Genomic DNA, 17,375 nt, shown 5'->3' on the forward strand with positions numbered 1-17,375 from the left:
CACACACACACATATATATATATACACACACATACATACATATATACACATACACATATATGTATAATAATGTATGCCATGTAAGTATCATAATGTTTGTAGCCTGACTCCCAGAGCGTTCCCTAGCTTCCTTCTCTTGGTACCTTTCCTTCGTGTCCTGCCAGGGTCCTCAGCGGTGTCCATCCCGGGTGGCTCCACGCCTTCGCTGTGTTGTCGTACGCCGCCGTCAACAGGAAGTGGCCGTCCGTCGCTACAGGAAGTAGGAAATAGGAAGTGAAGGAAACAGGAAGTGGACCGCAGCTTGACAAAATCAAGGAGCTGAAAATATGTGGAAAAAAAGAAAAATTCTAAAAATACAACAAAGTACAATCGATATTATTAATATTATTAATTTCCCACAGCCGTGTAGTATTAAGTAGTACTACTTCAGCACTACTAGTGTCAGTACTGTCATAGTACTACTCGTGTCAGTGCTGTAGTACTACTCGTGTCAGTGCTGTCGTAGTACTACTAGTGTCAGTGCTGTCGTAGTACTTCTAGTGTCAGTGCTGTCGTAGTACTTCTAGTGTCAGTGCTGTAGTAGTACTTCTAGTGTCAATGCTGTAGTGTCAGTGCTGTAGTAGTACTACTAGTGTCAATGCTGTAGTAGTACTACTAGTTGGAACGTCCTCGAGTGCGGGGTACAAACACTGCTCGTTTAGTCAACAGATGGCTGACCGGAGCTGCCTAACCCCATAGTACTACATTTGAACATTATAAATATATAGCATACACATTTGAATATATTTGAATATTAAAATATATAGCATACAAATTTGAATATTAAAATGTATTGCATACAAATTTGAATACTAAACATAAATCGTACTATTTGAATACTAACCCTAATAAATCACACAATTTGAATACTAACCCTAATAAATCGTACTATTTGAATACTAAACATAATAAATCGTACTATTTGAATACTAATCCTAATAAATCGTACTATTTGAATACTAAACATAATAAATCGTACTATTTGAATACTAACCCTAATAAATCATACAATTTGAATACTAACCCTAATAAATCGTACTGTTTGAATACTAACCATAATAAATCATATAATTTGAATACTAAACATAATAAATCGTACTATTTGAATACTAACCCTAATAAATTGTACTGTTTGAATACGAACCAGAATAAATCCTACTATTTGAATGTGAGACTTCAGTCGTACTCACGTTGGAACTTGACCGCCGCCACCAGGTTCTGATGCGCCGGTATCGTGTAGATGCACTTCCTGCGCCGCAGATCCCACACCCTGCACGTGTTGTCACCGCTTCCTGTTGCCGCGTGCCACCTACAGGAAGTGAGGTCACCACCCAGGAGGCGACGAAAAGTTAAAACTCTTTTCTTTAATTGCGAAGCGGGGATCTTGAATTCGAATCCTCCTGCCGAGACGACCGACGAGGCCCGAGTCGCGAGTCCTGCGACACCCGTCGACAGGAGGTTGACACGGCCAGTTAGCATGTCAGCTGGTTAGCTAGAATGTCGGCTAAAGAGTTAGCATGTCAGCTAGTTAGCTAGAATGTCGGCTAAAGAGTTAGCATGTCTGCTAAAGAGTTAGCATGTCAGTTAGTGAGTTTGCATGTCAACTGGTTAGTAAGCATGTCAGCAAGTTAGTTAGCATATCGGCTAATTGGTTAGCATATGGGATAGTTAGGCTCATTAGTTAGCCTGTGACTAGTGTGCTAGCTGGCTATGCTAACATACCCATTGGGGGAGAAGTCCACGCTGTAGATCTCCTTGAGGTGACCTTCAAGGAACATGACGCAGCGGCCGGTGCGGAGATCCCAGACCCGAGCAAACGCATCCAGACCCCTGATGGCAGGATGAGGGAGTTAAAGATGCGTACTTTAAGTATTACTTTCTAGCCTCACCACAGAACTAACCGGGTGCGGTGGGCGGAGCTAGTAAGCGAGGCGGCCTCCTTTCATGGCCTCGGCGTCCATAAAGGAGTTGCGGTCCCCGCAACAGACTCAAACACCGGCGACGTCTTTGAGCAGGACTTGAGGAGCACGTCACGCGTCACCACCCAGTCAAAGCAGCTCACCAGAGGCAAAGCATCACCAAGATGGAAGGAGGTGACAGGGTTCCGGTCCATCTCAAAACGCCGCACGACATTTGTATCAAGAGAGTAGCCGAGGAAAAGCTCATGAGGCTCTTGGTGGATGTAACGACAGCCACCAGCACCACCCCACCAACAGCACCATCAGCATTGTAAACGACTTAAATGACAAGTATGATGAGCAGATGACCCGGACAGTGTTGTTGACACGGGCTTCATTAAAGAGGGTGGAGCAGACGCAGCACTGCTGTGTTGACATGTTTGATGAAGCAGCATTGACTTGCTATTGAAGATGATTCCTTAATGTTTACATTTATGATGATATTTTTTAAATGTCATAAGTTCATATTCAGTTACATTCTTCACTGGAAGTTCTCAACATGAGGAGAAAAATAATAAATATTTACCTTTTATTTGTGATTATTGAGCATTAAATGTCATAAGACATTTACATGTGATCATGTCATAGAAAGAGTCAAATGAACACATGTCCCGTGGTGAGGTGGTGACGTGGTGATGTGGTGACGTAGGAACATCAGGATATGAAATGAGCTATAGCAGGATATGAGACTTTGGTGATTTGGCTCCCTGATGGATTCTCTGCTGTGGGGACCAGCTAGCTAGTTAGCGTGTTTGCTTACCCGGTTAGCAGCAGGGAGCCGTCGGGGTGAAAGCCCAGGTCATGGACCCCCTTGCTGTGTCCTTCCTGGTGCAGGATTTCCTCCTGAGCTTCCAGGTCCCAGAGACGCCACGAGTTGTCATAGCTTCCAAACAGGAAGTAGAAAAGTTAATACTGCAGACTTAATGTGGAGTAGAATTCATAACATTAAAGGAAAATGGGGACTTTTATTTTGGAGGAATAACTAACTGTTGAAGTGAGGAGCTTTTTAAAGGGTTGTAGCATATTTTGTTCCGGTGAACTTTTATTGTGAAAGCGTCAAACAGGGAACTGACCAGCTGGTTCCCAGGAACCTTCCTGACGGATGCCACGTGACCCTCGAAACACGGACATCATGACCCTCGATGTCAGCGACCGGCTCGTCGCTATGGAAACAAACTGTAAACAATACTGTCGCCATGGAAACACACTAAACAATACTGTCGCCATAGAAACACACTGTAAACAATAATGGAAACACATCGTAAACAATTCTGTCACCATGGAAACACTATAAACAATACTGTCGTCATGGAAACACACTGTAAACAATAGCGTCGCTATGGAAACACATTGTAAACATTTCTGTCACCATGGAAACACTATAAACAATACTGTCGCCATGGAAACACACTGTAAACAATACTATCGTCATGGAAACACACTGCAAACAATAACGTCGCTATGGAAACACATTGTAAACAATTCTGTCACCATGGAAACACTATAAACAATACTATCGCCATGGAAACACAGTGGAAACAATACTGTCGCTATGTGGACACTGTTAGCAGGTGATGCTGTCACTATGGAAACCCTCCCCCACCTCTCCAGGCTCCACAGCTTGACACTGCCGTCAGCTCCACACGACGCCAGGTTGACGTCTGATTGGTCAAGAAAGAGGGTGGAGCCTGGGCGGAACTCGATCGACCCCACGTTGGTGCAGTGGCCTTGAGAGAGAGAGGGGGGCGAGAGACACCAAGTTATACTGGAGAGAGAGGGAGGGAGAGAAGGAGGGGCGAGAGACACCACATTATACTGGAGAGAGAGAGAGAGGGAGGGGCGAGAGACACCAAGTTATACTGGAGAGAGAGAGGGAGGGGCGAGAGACACCACATTATACTGGAGAGAGAGAGAGGGGGAGGGGCGAGAGACACCACGTTATACTGGAGAGAGAGAGAGAGGGACGAGAGACACCAAGTTATATTGGAGAGAGAGAGAGAGAGAGAGAGGGACGAGAGACACCAAGTTATATTGGAGAGAGAGAGAGGGGCGAGAGACACCAAGTTATACTGGAGAGAGAGAGAGAGAGGGAGGGGCGAGAGACACCACGTTATACTGGAGAGAGAGAGGGGCGAGAGACACCACGTTATACTGGAGCGAGAGAGAGAGAGAGGGGCGAGAGACACCACGTTATACTGGAGCGAGAGAGAGAGAGAGAGGGGCGAGAGACACCACGTTATACTGGAGCGAGAGAGAGAGAGAGAGAGGGGCGAGAGACACCACGTTATACTGGAGCGAGAGAGAGAGAGAGAGGGGCGAGAGACACCACGTTATACTGGAGCGAGAGAGAGAGAGAGGGGCGAGAGACACCACGTTATACTGGAGCGAGAGAGAGAGAGAGAGAGGGGCGAGAGACACCACGTTTTACTGGAGCGAGAGAGAGAGAGAGAGGGGCGAGAGACACCACGTTATACTGGAGCGAGAGAGAGAGAGAGAGGGGCGAGAGACACCACGTTATACTGGAGAGAGAGAGAGAGAGAGGGGCGAGAGACACCACGTTATACTGGAGCGAGAGAGAGAGAGGGGCGAGAGACACCACGTTATACTGGAGCGAGAGAGAGAGAGAGAGGGGCGAGAGACACCACGTTATACTGGAGCGAGAGAGAGAGAGAGAGGGGCGAGAGACACCACATTATACTGGAGAGAGAGAGAGGGGGAGGGGCGAGAGACACCACGTTATACTGGAGCGAGAGAGAGAGAGAGAGGGGCAAGAGACACCACGTTATACTGGAGCGAGAGAGAGAGAGAGAGGGGCGAGAGACACCACGTTATACTGGAGCGAGAGAGAGAGAGAGAGGGGCGAGAGACACCACGTTATACTGGAGCGAGAGAGAGAGAGAGAGGGGCGAGAGACACCACGTTATACTGGAGCGAGAGAGAGAGAGAGAGAGGGGCGAGAGACACCACGTTATACTGGAGCGAGAGAGAGAGAGGGGCGAGAGACACCACGTTATACTGGAGCGAGAGAGAGAGAGAGAGGGGCGAGAGACACCACGTTATACTGGAGCGAGAGAGAGAGAGAGAGGGGCGAGAGACACCACATTATACTGGAGAGAGAGAGAGGGGGAGGGGCGAGAGACACCACGTTATACTGGAGCGAGAGAGAGAGAGGGGCGAGAGACACCACGTTATACTGGAGCGAGAGAGAGAGAGAGAGGGGCGAGAGACACCACGTTATACCGGAGCGAGAGAGAGAGAGAGAGGGGGCGAGAGACACCACGTTATACCGGAGCGAGAGAGAGAGAGAGAGGGGCGAGAGACACCACGTTATACTGGAGCGAGAGAGAGAGGGAGGGGCGAGAGACACCACGTTATACTGGAGCGAGAGAGAGAGAGAGGGGCGAGAGACACCACGTTATACTGGAGCGAGAGAGAGAGAGAGAGGGGCGAGAGACACCACGTTATACTGGAGCGAGAGAGAGAGAGAGAGGGGCGAGAGACACCACGTTATACTGGAGCGAGAGAGAGAGAGAGAGAGGGGCGAGAGACACCACGTTATACTGGAGCGAGAGAGAGAGAGAGAGAGGGGCGAGAGACACCACGTTATACTGGAGCGAGAGAGAGAGAGAGAGAGGGGCGAGAGACACCACGTTATACTGGAGCGAGAGAGAGAGAGAGAGAGGGGCGAGAGACACCACGTTATACTGGGAGCGAGAGGGCAATACAATGATGAAGTGACAGAATGAAGGAGCGATAGTAATGAAGTGATAGTGATAGAGGGATGGGGTTAGTGATCTAGTGATGAAGTGATGGAGTAATATAGTGATCTAGTGATGGAGTAATATAGTGATAGTGACGGAGTTATAGCGATGGCTTCACCTCTCAGCGTTCGGATCAGGTTGGAATCTGGTACGGACCAGATCTTACACAATCCACTCCTAAAAACAATAACAAAAACAAATATTAACTTCATTATATACATTTAAATATTTATATAAACAATGATATGGTATATATTTACAGGTCTCTCTCTCTCTCTCTCTCTCTCTCTCTCTCTCTCTCTCTCTCTCTCTCTCTCTCTCTCTCTCTCTCTCTCTCTCTCTCTCTCTCTCTCTCTCTCTCTCTCTCTCTCTCTCTCTCTCTCTCTCTCTCTCTCTCTCTCTCTCTCTCTCTCTCTCTCTCACCAGGAGGCGGTGGCCAGCATCTTGGAGTCGGGGCTGAAGTGGCAGAAGGAGATGGGACGGTCGTCTCCGATCTGCGATGAAAGGTTGTTCACCCTCTGCAAAGAGAAGGGGGCGGGGTCAGTGGGGGCAGACCAAGTGGGGGGCGGAGTCAGCGCTCTGGTTGCTGGTGTTCATGCTCTGACCCTCAGCGCCTTGTGCTGCTCCTGCTGCCGCACGGTGCGCGTTGACTCAGGCACTTCCTGCTCCGCCCGAGCATCCTGCAGGCGCCTCGTCGCCCTGTAGCGGAAACACAGCGCTAATGCTAGCTTGCTAACGCTAGCTTGCTAACACTGGCAGGGCATGCTGTAGTGCTATAAAAGGGTTTTTAGCTCAACTTGCACTCAGCTGCAATATTCAAATGCATATTAGCTTTACTGCGCTACATGCTAAGCTAGCTAGCAGGCTATGGTCCGACACATTGGATTTTAGCCTTATTAGCTTCAACGTGCTATACCATGCTATGCTACAATATCAAGTCTCGCAGATACTAGCACGGTATTCTACGTTAAGCTAACAGGAGTGGGCTTGGCCACACTCACCTGGGCAGAGAGTATTTGGCCAACCACAGCCGGGCTTCCTTCAGGGAGGCGGGGCCCTCATGGTACCATGTCTGCTGGCACTGGAGAGAGGAAGGGTTAAACAGGAAGTGAAGTGCAAGGGGGAAAACAAGAAGTGGAAAGCAGGTGTTCAGGAACCTTGGAACCTGATGTACCCAGCTCTCTCCAGCAGCCCCAACCCCACTGCTGCCGGAGGACTCAGAGACCAACTATACCTCCACCCCCTGGTCCTGATGGAGGCCTGGATGAGAATAGCATACCCTGCCTCCACCCCCTGGTCCTGGTAGAGGCGTGGATAGGAGCAGCATACCCTGCCTCGGACCTCCTCCTGGGAGAATGCAACATCTAACCAGAGAAACTTTCATTTCCAACCTTCCTCCACCCCTCCTCTTCCTCCTAGCTTCTTCCACCACTCCTCCTCCTACCTTCCTCCACCACTCCTCCTCCTACCTTCCTCCACCACTCCTCCTCCTACCACCCCTTCTCCTCCTCCTCCTCCTCCTCCCTTCTTCCACCACTCCTACCTTCCTCCACCCCTCCTCCTTTGAGCTCTCTCTCCCTCACCAGGATGGGAATCTGCTTGATCCACATCTTAGCTGACAGTCCTCCCCTCCTCCCTCCCACCGCATCCTTCGCTTGTGGAGGTGTCCTGGAGGTGTCCTGGAGGAGTCCTGGAGGAGTCCTGGAGGTGTCCTGGAGGGATCAAACTGGGACGTCCTCCCCGTCCTCCAAGGTTTTCCCATGTCCTCCAACAGTTGATTGAGGGGACGACATCACAGGTGCTGAAGGAGGGTTGCACCACCCTGAAGGAGGGTTGAACCACCCTGAATGCTGTAGGAGTAAACCTCCATCAGCAACCCAGCTGGAGGGCCCTGCAATCAGTGCCAACAGGGGCCCACTCTGCCAGAGGAGCCTTCATCAGACATGACGTGGTTCCATGACCACACCGCAGCACGACGCTAAGCTAAGCTACACGGAAGTGATGTCATACTATAGTACTCGTACCTCGTCCTGCACCCTGGAGCGATCGTCCTCTTTCTTGGATTTCTTCAGAGCATCGGGACCGAGGATGGAGAGAATACTCCTCAACCTGAGAGAGAGAGGACTCGTTAGCATTACTGCTAATGCTAACGCTAAATTAGCAGAACCGTTAGCATCACTGCTAATGCTATCGGTAAATTAGCAGAACCGTTAGCATCACTGCTAATGCTAACCTTTAAATTAGCAGAACTGTTAGCATCACTGCTAATGCTAACCTAAAATTAGCAGAACCGTTAGCATCACTGCTAATGCTAACCTTAAATTAGCAGAACCGTTAGCAGTACCTCTCACGGCGGTCAGCCGGCCCTTCTCCGAACACTGTGATTGGCTCTCCCAGTGCCCGAAGCCCCGCCTTCACCTCGCCATCGTCCGTGGAAACAGCGATGCTGCGTGCGCGGCGTCGGAGCTCGAACGCAGCGAGCGCGTCAGCCTGTCGCTCGCTCCCGGGCGCTGCGCTGTGATCCTCCAGCTCCAGGCACTCACCTGGGGAAGGGGGTTGGGGTCAGCACTACTTGGTTGGACCATATCGTCCGAGAAATAACTGCGATGAAAGAAAGATTGTTTGATTGTCATTTTTTGCCACTGATATAATGATATTATAAAAGCATTATAATCCAAATACACCCTTTCAAATAGTAATTAACTTTAAAAATATCCTAAATGAATAAAACAAATAAAATAAAACCACAGAACCAAAACAATAAATAACATGGAGTCTGGGGCTCAGGTAACCGGTAACCTTCACCTGGTTCACTGTGTCTGAGTCCTGCCCACAGAGCACACAAGGACAGAAGCAGTCTTATCTGTTCATTCATTATTTAAGGATTTAGAAATACCTTTATGTCTGATTGCTTTAAACCTTAATACACATTAGTAAATTGTAGTTTTTTTGTATATTTTTCCCCATCTGTATTTATTGCATTATATATATATTTGTGAATTGTGACACACCACGACATCATATAGCTGCCACTTGACTTCAAAGCCATTTCCAAATCTATTTTTCCATAAGTTCATATATAAGTAGAGCAGTTATGGTTGTAAAAACTGACGTTACCATCAGCAGGAAGCAGCGGTGGTGTCGATGCTAAATTCCCACGTGACTTGAACGCAGCAGTAGTAGCAGTAACAGAGTCACCGTGGACTGAAAATAAGACTCAGGGACTGTGATGCTGAGATGTTGATGCCTTGTTATGGAAACGGTCCAGGTCATGTCTATATACTGTACCATAAGTCAATATAGTTTTTATAACAACAGGCTTAGTCAGCACGCGAATGCTAACAGCTAAGCTAACACCAAAGTACAGATGAGTGGATCCAACTCTGCAAGTCATTCAGGTTGAACTACTGCTTCAGAGCTTGTTTTGTTATGGAAAACATCCCTGAATGATGGAGCAGCTACATCTCCAGACACCATGATGGTGTCTGGAGCTGTAGCTGCTCCGCTCCCAGTGAACCCTCGACAGGTTGTATTGGCTGTGTTTCCCTGGACAGCATCTGAACGCGGGCAGGTTTGATAGTTAACAACATCCTGAATGACAGTGTGTCCATCAGCACCTCCAGTACCCGCTCCACCCCTGAACCTTTTCCACCTGCAGTTACTGCCGAAACACATTCACTCTCACACTCAAGATTTTATGATCACGTTTGAAACGGATGTAAAAACACAAGTCAAGGAAGGAACAGGTATGAGTGGTTGGCACACAGGGAATCGAACCAGGGTGTCATGTGTAGGAGGAGCTACTCGGTCTGAACGATCAATCTAATTCAACCGAGATCACAATTTTACTGAACCACATTTTCAAATGGAAAAGCTTGTGTTGAATCCAATGGTTTTACGTCTCCTCATGAACCAAACCCTGGTTCACGGGGACACGTCCTCCACGACTTAGTGAATAATACACAAGATAAAGACCTTTACTGATCGAGAGGAATCACAATATGATTCTATTCCCAGATGCCCTAGCAACTACACTGTACCTGCATTCAACAGTGCCTTGATACAGGTATCAACTCTGTCGTGGTCAGGTTAGTTGTGCTACACCTTCTCCACCAGCAGGTGTCTGCACCAGCAGGTACTTCAAGTAGTCAAACTATTTTCAATCCAGTGGTTGAAAAAGGTTCAAAGACTCAGAAGGCGTGGTTGGCATCCCTACGACAGCCACGCACCTGAAGAGATGTTGATGTTTCCTGCCTTGATGGCGGCCTTGATGGCGTCGCTGGTGGACCTGCCCCCCCCTGGCCCCGCCTCCCGGCTGAGCCGCTCGCGCTCCTTGACCTCCAGGCTTCCATAGAAGAGGCGGGTGCGCTTCAAGGCGGGGACCGCCTCCTCCTCATCTGACATGGCCGCTGGCTCCGCCCCTGCCGGTCACCGCATAATATTTATACATTATTTGTTGTATGATAGAAAGTTCAAAACATGGGCGTTGGCTGGGCCAAACAACTTGACACTGACTGGGAGGCTGCACGTATACTTCACACTCACGCTGAAAAACACCGGGAAAATACAGACAGAGACAAACACAAGGACGACATATTGGGGCAGCGCTGCGGATGTCAGCGACTCACACAAACACTTGATATTCAGCAATAACAACCCAAACACAGCTCAAAAAAAACATCAGAAATGACAACTGAAAACAAGATTATTATAAATATCTACACCATTTACTGTTGTCAGCGTGTTTGTTACGTTACTTTAACCAGGCTTCATTCTGCAATTACAAGATGAAATTCAAGGATTTCAAGTACTTTTTAAGCACTATTTTTTCATTTTCAAGGACTTATATTTGCAAAACAAATATAATCAAATTTCAATTTCAATCTTTATCAATTAAAATATAACCTTGGTCTCATTGCCTATTATTGACATCAGTATATAATGTATAATTAATCTGCTTTTCATCTACTATTATAAGTGCATTTTCAAACATTTCCCTGCAACCAGGGGAATATCACATCCATGACCGGGTTTTGACAAGGACTTCAAGGCACTTCAGTACCAAAAGAGCTGTTTTCAAGGTCTTCCAGAACTTACATGAGAAGGAAATCCAACTCATTCAAGCACCTCAAGGACCTGGAAGAAGCCTGTCTGAGTGGTCTGTAAGCTCACCATCAATACAAGACCGTCTCGCTCCCTGCTTTCAGGAAATCTGATCACACCACGATTCCGCTGGTTCCTGTTTACAAGCCGTGCATAGTGCGTGAACCGGTGGTGACGAGAGCGGTGGTCGCACCAATCAGAGGATGCGCTTCAGGACGCTCTTACTGACGTAGACTGGGACATGTTCCAATCAAGTTCCAGTGACGTCAGCGAGTTCACAGAAGTAGCTGTGAGCTTCATAGCTACGTTAGCGAACAGCAGCGTTCCCACGGAGAAAGTTTGGATATTTCCGAACCAGAAGCCGTGGGTGGATAAATCCATCCGTGGTGCTCTGAATGCTCGCACGGCCGCTTACGACCACAATCTGGTATCAGGAAACGGACAATTACAAAGCAGCGTCGTACAACATGCGGAGGGCGGTGAAGGACGCCAACCAGACCTAGAGGGACACAGTGGAGCTACAGATGGAGCAACTGGACACAAGACGCTTGTGTACAGTTGCTCCATCTAAGGAGCTGATTGTGGACTTTAGGCGAGGATTACAACCAAGGACGCACGCTTGGTTGTAATGGGATTTCTGTTGACAGGGTGAGCAGCTTCAAGTACCTGGGAGTCCACATCACAGAGGACTTAACATGGACTTTACAAACAGACACTCTGCTGAGAGGGCGAGGCAGCGTCTTTACCACCTCAGGCAGCTGAGGAAACTCAGGGTCTCGGTGAGGATCCTCAAGGAGAGCATCCTGACAGGCAACATCACTGCCTGTTTTGTACTGTACTGCTTAGGACAGGAGGGCCCTGCAGAGGGTGGTGCCTTCAGCCCAACGTACCACTGGAACCACCCTCCCCTCCCTGCAGGACTTATACACCAGGTGGTGTAGTAGCAGAGCTGCAGCATCATGAAGGATCCTCATCACCCCAACAACGGACTGTTTCAGCTGCTGTGGTGGAGCAAGAGCCTCCACAGCCACACAGCGAGAACAGAGACTGAGACGGAGTTTCTACATCAAGACATAAGAACTGTCAACGCTGACCTCACCAGGGGTCCTAACAAAAAGTACTGAGACACTCACACTGCCTTACTGTACTCGTTTGTTCGTGTAGCCTTACTGTTCTTTATGAAGGATACTGTACTGAATACTGTATCACTGTACTGGGTTACTGCATACTGTACTGCTGTTCTGTTTGGTGTTACTGTCTGGCTGTGTTGTACTGTTGTATACTGTACTGTATATCTCCACGCACACACTACCTCACCTTATTCACATGCCACTTTAATGCACATATCTGTGTATACCTAATAGCCTATTCATTAAATACATAAGTCTATTCCTTATATTTCTATTTTGTACCCCCACTCTGTATTACTTTTGAGTTACTTTATTTTATATTATCCTAGTTACTTACTGCATTATGTTTTAGGAATCAGTTCGTTTCAGTTAGTTAAGTAGAAATGAGGAAGCTACTATGTTCAGTCTAGAACATATTGCGTGTAATCACCGGGTGAATTGCATTGACATTTCACTGCATATATGTACGACAGTATGTCTATGTACGACAGTATGTATATGTACGACAGTATGTATATGTATGAAAGTATGTATATGTATGAAAGTATGTATATGTATGATAGTATGTATGATAGTATGTATGATAGTATGTATATGTATGGAAATATATATACGTATAAAAGTATGTATTTGTATGGAAGTATGTATAAGTATGAAAGTATGTGTATGTATATGTATGAAAGTATGTGTATGTATGAAAGTATGTATATGTATTAAAGTATGATAGCATGTATATGTATGTATGATAGCATGTATATGTATGTATGATAGCATGTATATGTATGTATGATAGCATGTATATGTATGTATGATAGCATGTATATGTATGATAGTATATGTATGATAGTATATGAATGATGGTATGTATATGTGTGATAGTAGATATATGTACGATGGTTTGTATATGTACGATGGTTTGTATATGTACGATGGTTTGTATATGTACGATGGTTTGTATATGTACGATAGTTTGTATATGTACGATAGTTTGTATATGTACGATAGTTTGTATATGTACGATAGTTTGTATATGTACGATAGTTTGTATATGTACGATAGTATGTATATGTACGATAGTATGTCAATGTATATATATGTATGTGACGAATAAACCTCTTGAATCTTGAATCAGCTCACTTTAGCTTAGCATTCTAGCATGTTCACGTAGCTTCACCACAAGCACAAGTAAAACGCGAATAATAAACTTCCGAAACTAGGGAAAGAAACACTTGGTATTGAAACACTTCATTCCATTCTAATGTTTTATCAAGAGAATAAAATGTGAAACTTACTGAACTTTGTGTTTGAGTCAGAAACGAAACAGCGGCGTTTTCGCGGGGATTGAACCGGAAACGGAAACTAGCGCTCGGTCGTTCGCGAACGATTGGTTCTTTTTGACCGAAACTTTGACGTGAACGAAATAAACCGAATCCGCTGCCAAAACGATTCGTTCGTTTGAGTCTCCGCCTTCCGCCCGGGCGCTCTTGCAAGGGGCGGTTGGAACGAATCGGTGAAGGAACCTAAAGGACGGAGGGGAACAGTTGAGAAGTGTTCAGAAACAGTTGTTTTACTTCCTTCCGTTGGTTCACAGGTTCCTCGTGACTTGTTTGGTCAGGATGCTGTTATTTTAAAGTGCATCATCCTCATTCCTCAACCTGAGGTTTGAAAATAAAGGACATGTTGCGTCCCACGCAACAGTCGGTGGCTGACAACCTGTCGCTCGTTGCTCACGGTTACGCACTGTGTTTTCTTTGGTTAAATTCAATGACAATAAATTCACACAGAATAAAAACACTCTGTTCTTATTGTTTTTATATTGGAGAAACGGGGGAACGGGGACGTTCCGGTCGGATGTAATTTGTAAATGGGCGGAGATGGTCGAGGCCGTGGCAACCTTTGATTTTATTTTTATAGAAAGGTTAAATATATGGGACAGCCGGGAGGACAGCTGGAAAGAAGAGTCAAATAGGAGAGAATGGGATGCATTACATTTCACTGCATATATGTATGAAAGTATGTATATGTATGTGACAAATAAATAAAAAAAAAATAATAAGATAAATAAATCTTGAAATCTTGAAATCTTGGATCCCAGAGGAAATGGAAGTCAAAGTCACATGTGTTTCAACGGAAACTGCTCATTCAGATATGTCTGTTTGATATTTTTATTTTATACCGTTTAGATTTAAATGCTTTATTATATTATTATTATTATAATAATACGTTACGTAATAAAGCATTTATTATTATTATTATTAATATTAATAATAATAATAATAATAATAATAATAATAATAATAATAATAATATTCTAATTATACAAACTTGTTTTAACATCGTTTTACACAAGCAGTCTTCCTGCACGGACTTGGGCTGGAAGACTCACTGATCGAAACCACTGCAAGAATGATTCGTTCGCCAACGTGAGTCAGTCAGTGAACGAATCCTTTTAGTCAAATTAATCAAAAGGTTCGTGTCTTTGAAAGGAATCCAATCGCCCGGAAACACAACCGAAAGGTGTCATTTTCTGGTTCATCAAACGATGACATCAAATATAAAGAATATAAAAAATGTAGCTGTAATCATAACGGTACTTTATAAAAAGTAAAATAATTCATTCAATTAAGCAAGAGGATACTTTCTTAAATCATAGTGAAATTAATAAAACCCAACAATTGTATTAAACGTTTCCCAGAATGCCTTGGTGTAAAAATAACCCGGAAGTGCAGCTGCAGCTTCTCCGTAAACCACTGAAGAAAACAAAGTAAGTTTACAAATGTAAAACACTGAAATAAAAGAGTTTTTGTGTTGACGGGACGTGTTCACGATTATCAGCGTAGCAGCTTGAAAAACAACTGTATTTACACGTATTCAACATTCCTCCAACGTTCCCACGAGCTTAGCATGTTAGCATGCTAGCTGTGTGGACTATATGATCATCTATATATATATATATATATATATATATATATATATATATATATATATATATATATATATATATATGTGTGTGTGTGTGAAACATGTCATTATAGATACTTTATTCATCCTTGAGGGAAATAAGTGTCAGCAACCGCTCACATAAAACATTGGAAAAAAAATAAAGTAACGATAATGCAGTGAGTAGTTGCACTGAGTAGTTGCACTGAGTAGTTGCACTGAGTAGTTGCACAGATGCTGACTGTTCATTTCGGATCTTTTCATGCAGCAGATGGAAGGTAAAAGTATATGTTTTCAACTTAACTCCCATGATCCTTTGCTGGCTGGGCGTGGCCACGGTGCTCCAACCCCTCAAGGATTTCCTTCCAATTTTTACATTTTCATTCAACACTTTGGTCCGACAATTATTTAACATATAAAGTGTGTTAAAGACTGATCATTTGTAAAACTATAGGTCTGAATATGTAATGGAGAGGGAGCCATCTCTGCTGCGTGTCCCCGTTTCACCAAAACAACAAAAACAAATAAAAACAGTGTTTTAATTTTCAATGTATTTTCCTTTGTTTCCTAATTGAACCAACAAAGAAGCCCTGTGCGTCCTGTGTTCCTCAGAGCCATACCGTTCATGATGATCAATAAAGCTAGCGGTCATATTCACTTGTTACTGTTTTTATTTTAAGCTAGCCTACACTGGAAAAGTCCGACTAAGAAGTTGGAAAGGGAAAGACAGGAAGCGGAAGTGAAAGAAGGTGGTCATGTTGCGTCGGAAACCAACGCGCCTGGAACTCAAGATGGACGACACAGAGGAGTTTGAGAGCATCAAGAAGGAGCTGGAGGTGCGTAGCAGTTACCTTGCGCCCCCCACAGGTCACTATGTGCAACTACAGCTAGCTAGCTAACTCTGCAAGCTAGCTCAGCTAGCTGGAGTCTAGCTACAAATAGGATGATGCGTAAACCATATTTAATATATTTTATCATATGATGTATAATAAACAATGTATAATATCATATATTTTAATATACAATGTGTAATGAACTATGTATAATATATTTTATTATACGATGTATAATGACCTATATATATTTTATTATACATGTATAAATGAACTATGTATAATCATATATTTTATTATGCGATCTGTCATGAACTATATATAATATATATTTTATTTTAATGTGTAACAAACTATGTATAATATATATTTTATATACAATATGTAATGAACTATGTATAATATACAATGTATAAATTAGAAACAAGAAAGAAAGAAACTTTATAACTTTTTTATTAGAAACTTTAACTTTAAACTTTAAAGAAAAATTATCTATATGTAGTATAACATCATATTATACGATGTGTAGTGGATTATGTATAATATAATATTTTATAGGATTATATAGCGCGGTGCTGTTGTACCTAAAAAATACTAAAAATATCTTTGAAATCAATGCAATTAATTATTTGACAATTTCCTGAAAAAGTCACTTGTGAAAATTGAGAAATAATTGATATTCATAATTAATTACATGATGTTGATAACCTAAATACCTTTAATTCTGAATGATCTTTTCCCACAGAGCAGGAAGCGGCAACGTGATGAGGTGAGCGTGGCGTCGGGGGCGGGCCCTGCGGCCGTAGGCGGGGAAGGGGGTGGGGCCTCGGATGATGGGCCCCGCCCCTCACGCACAGAGTTGGCACACGAACGAATCGGATACAAACCGAACCCGAAACCCACGACGCTGCCAGCCATGTTCGGAAACCTGCAGTTCTAGGTTCTACTTCCTGTTTCTACATTCTACTTCCTGTTTCTCCTGGTCACTGGTTATGAAAAGTTGAATAAATGTTCTATTTTTGCTACAAGCTTTTCTTCCTTTGCTTTTGGGTTTTCACAAGAAAAACGAGAAGAGGAAAATGAAGCTGAAGCTCGAAGAATAAAAGTTTTGAGCTGAGATGAGAATCATTATCTTCAGTAAAAAGTCATTGAAATCTGAGATTCGTTCAAATTCTCAGAAAATAATTGAAAGGACAAGATTGAAATCATTGTTTATTTCATTTACAAACAACTGTGTGAATATAGTAGAAATAAATAGAAATCAAAATTTAAAGAAATGACTAGATAATAGTTGATATGTTGATATTCAAGTCATTCCAACAAGAAAGGAAGGAGTCTGTCTGCCCCCCTGTCTGTCTGTCTGTCTGTGGTTGGATTATCTTAAGCGTTCATGTCATCTACTTGGCGCTGGGACTCAAGCACGTTCACTTTCCACTTCAGTGCAGTTTGGACACGTAACGTCAAATATTAATAAACTTCAATAAACACAACAGCCAGCAAGTGGGGGGCGGGACTTTCTGTGGGAAAACAGCAGGGGGCGGGACTTCCTGTGGGGAAACCAGCGGGGGACGGGACTTCCTGTGTGAAAAGCGGGGGGCGGAACTTCAGGAC

The 17,375-nt window shown here is 44.4% G+C and overlaps 2 protein-coding genes across 3 annotated transcripts in view; one reads left to right on the forward strand and one right to left on the reverse strand.

The window, feature by feature from the left end:
- Window positions 1-13,367, reverse strand: part of prpf4 (pre-mRNA splicing tri-snRNP complex factor PRPF4) — a 14,304-nt gene extending 937 nt beyond the window's left edge. The window contains exons 1-14 of the mRNA XM_080017336.1: window positions 13,284-13,367; window positions 9,988-10,179; window positions 8,103-8,301; window positions 7,783-7,867; window positions 6,760-6,839; window positions 6,364-6,457; window positions 6,182-6,276; window positions 5,877-5,935; window positions 3,601-3,724; window positions 3,071-3,160; window positions 2,758-2,880; window positions 1,762-1,869; window positions 1,230-1,348; window positions 144-250 (exon numbers count right to left, since the gene is read on the reverse strand). Of these exons, the coding sequence (XP_079873462.1) occupies window positions 144-250; window positions 1,230-1,348; window positions 1,762-1,869; window positions 2,758-2,880; window positions 3,071-3,160; window positions 3,601-3,724; window positions 5,877-5,935; window positions 6,182-6,276; window positions 6,364-6,457; window positions 6,760-6,839; window positions 7,783-7,867; window positions 8,103-8,301; window positions 9,988-10,162 (1,458 nt within the window). The 5' untranslated portion in view covers window positions 10,163-10,179; window positions 13,284-13,367. The remainder of the gene's footprint in view (window positions 1-143; window positions 251-1,229; window positions 1,349-1,761; window positions 1,870-2,757; window positions 2,881-3,070; window positions 3,161-3,600; window positions 3,725-5,876; window positions 5,936-6,181; window positions 6,277-6,363; window positions 6,458-6,759; window positions 6,840-7,782; window positions 7,868-8,102; window positions 8,302-9,987; window positions 10,180-13,283) is intronic.
- A 1,323-nt stretch (window positions 13,368-14,690) lies between these two features.
- Window positions 14,691-16,792, forward strand: cdc26 (cell division cycle 26 homolog). Of its 2 annotated transcripts, none has more exons than XM_080018214.1 (3): window positions 14,691-14,755; window positions 15,612-15,767; window positions 16,510-16,792. In XM_080018214.1, exons 2-3 carry the CDS (start codon window positions 15,687-15,689, stop codon window positions 16,702-16,704), a joined length of 276 nt encoding a protein of 91 aa, XP_079874340.1. In that variant the 5' UTR covers window positions 14,691-14,755; window positions 15,612-15,686; the 3' UTR covers window positions 16,705-16,792. The 2 variants fall into 2 exon arrangements, with proteins under 2 accessions (XP_079874340.1, XP_079874341.1); XM_080018215.1 differs by having other exon boundaries at window positions 14,698-14,755; window positions 15,616-15,767.
- Window positions 16,793-17,375: the final 583 nt, after the last annotated feature.

This window comes from Zeus faber, assembly GCF_960531495.2.
Source record: "Zeus faber genome assembly, chromosome: 17".
NCBI lineage: Eukaryota > Metazoa > Chordata > Actinopteri > Zeiformes > Zeidae > Zeus > Zeus faber.